The sequence below is a fragment of the Eublepharis macularius genome, chromosome 12 (genome assembly GCF_028583425.1).
Source record: "Eublepharis macularius isolate TG4126 chromosome 12, MPM_Emac_v1.0, whole genome shotgun sequence".
Classification (NCBI taxonomy): domain Eukaryota; kingdom Metazoa; phylum Chordata; class Lepidosauria; order Squamata; family Eublepharidae; genus Eublepharis; species Eublepharis macularius.
Genome location: NC_072801.1, coordinates 52,340,395 through 52,342,885, shown reverse-complemented (window position 1 = coordinate 52,342,885; position 2,491 = coordinate 52,340,395). Strand labels below are relative to the sequence as shown.

General features: G+C 38.9%; 1 protein-coding gene across 1 annotated transcript; it reads left to right on the top strand.

The window, feature by feature from the left end:
* Positions 1–578: 578 nt before the first annotated feature.
* Positions 579–1,502, top strand: LOC129339324 (olfactory receptor 6M1-like). The gene has a single exon (XM_054993909.1). The coding sequence runs from the start codon at positions 648–650 to the stop codon at positions 1,500–1,502; it is 855 nt and encodes a 284-aa protein (XP_054849884.1). The 5' UTR covers positions 579–647.
* Positions 1,503–2,491: the final 989 nt, after the last annotated feature.

Below are 2,491 nucleotides of genomic sequence, written 5' to 3'. Positions count from 1 at the left end.
TTCCTCCTAAATATGGTATAACAATGGAGACTTTAAAAAGAGCAAGAGTCCAGTAGAGCCCATAAGACTAACAACATTTGTGGTAGGGTATGAGCTCTGAGCTGTGACTCATGAAATCTCATACTCTACCACAAATGTTACTAATCTTATGGGCTCTACTGGACTCTCTATTTTCTACTGCTACAGACAGACTAACATAGGTACCCATCTTGAGCTATCTCAATGGAGGCTTACATATTGGCAAACATAAGGCTCTCTCATGTTGGATCTATCTCATTCAAATTCTGACTATATGGCAGTACCCTTAACATATTGGTTAAGTAAAAACAGCTGGAGGAAAACTTATTTAGCCTCAATGGTATCAAAGAGTGTGATACCAATGATATCAGGATCTTAATCCAATAAATCAGTTTAGATTGGAGAACTGTTCTATAGTTAGGGTGGAAACTGCATGGAAAACTCTCTGCATCATTAGTATCCATAGGACTTTGCCCTGCAGTTTCCATTCAAATTAATAAGTTTTTTTTTACTCTCTAGATAAAGAGATAAACATGATGAAACATGGAACAAGGAATTCAACACCTGTGACTGAATTCATCTTGGTTGGATTCCCCAACCCCTGGGAGATAGAGATCCTCCTTTTTCTTATGTTCTTCATCATTCTGGTAGCAACCATGATTGGAAATATCATCATCATCATTCTGGTAGTTATGGATTACCGCCTACAGTCTCCAATGTACTTCTTCCTCTGCAATTTGTCTTTCATTGAAATCCTTATTACTCTGACAGTAGTGCCAAAAATGACAGAGAACTTTATACTGGAAAAGAAGACCATCTCCTTCTATGGCTGCATTGCTCAATCATATTTCTATTTCTTATTTGGCACCTCTGAATATGTTCTGCTGGCTATGATGTCTTATGACAGATACATAGCCATATGCTATCCACTTAGATACAACACCATCATGAGCAGAAAGGTTTGTGTTTATTTGGTTGTAGGTTCCTGGATGAGTGGGTTCCTCTCCATACTTGTCCCCACTGTGATGAAGCTGGGCTTGTCCTACTGTGGTCCCAATGTGATAAATCACTTCTTCTGCGACAGTGCCCCTTTGCTCCACTTAGCCTGTGCCGACATCCACTTAGTGGAGTTAATTGACTTCGTAGTCTCACTACCCGTTGTTCTGGGCTCTCTTATCTTGACACTTACCTCTTATTTTTACATTATAAGCACCATTCTTCGTATCCCTTCTGCAACCGGAAGGCAAAAGGCTTTCTCTACCTGTGCTTCCCATTTCACAGTGGTTACCATTGGTTATGGCACCTCCATCTTCATCTATGTGAGGCCCTCTCAAGCCAGTTCTATGAATCTTAACAAAATTGCTTCTCTGGTTACAACTGCAGTGACACCCATGCTCAATCCCATCATATTCACATTTAGGAACCAAAAAGTCCAAGAGGCTTTCAGGGATTCAATTAACAAGTGCATAGGGAGTCATGTTTAATTTTTAACATTCTTTTTTCCTACCCTTGTTTTATATTTTATCTTTACAGCAACCCTGTAATGTAGGTTAGGCTGAGAGATAGTAATGAAGTGAAGGTCACCCCATGAGCTTATGGTTCAGCAAGGATTGGAACCCAGATTTCCCCATTCTGTAAAAACTATTGATTTTGCCACGCTAAAGACACAGGATCATTGCACATTTTCACTTTCCTCTTTTTAAAATGTAATCTACGCCTATCGGAAAATAAACAAGAGTCTTGTGGCATCTTGACGACAAACAGCATTTTACTCCAGTATAGGTTTTAATGGACTAGAACCAATTTCTTCTGATGCAACAAGTGAATGCTCACTATGCAGACATTTATATGCAAGGATGAGGGAGGGGGGACCAGTGGGCATCAAAGGGCCCTGCAATGCTAATAGAAGAGAGAAAGATGATACAAAATTCAATTTAATCAAGAAATATACAGAAACTATTAACTAATTATGCTGTGCTAGGTAACACATATAATAGATGAGGAGTCCCAGGTTTTATGAAGATAGTTATCACTTATATTGAGTTAAACATTTCTTCAAGCCAGTGGGGAGGTCATCCAAGACTGTAAAGACTTCCCACCATCTTTAATTTAAAAAAAAGGTTACATTTGAAGGTGAAAATGTTACATACAATGCAGGAAGGTGCTTTTATACTGGAATAGGATTGTAGTTAATAGCAGTATTTGTTCATGTATCATCTGGCTTTTACTGTCTTGGACCTTCACAATCCACCTAGGCATTGCTTATATATCAAGACTTAAAGAGTTTGCAGTACGCAGTGTTCCCTAGTTTCTGTAATCCCTAGTCTTTTGTATTGTCATTGGGTGTCTTGTGCTCTTTAGTAGAATTGTTTTATATATATGGATTACCGCCTTTAGCATAGTGGTTAAGTGGTTGGGCTATGAATCAGCACTCTGCTGGTTTGAATCCCACTACTGCCATGAGCTCAATAGG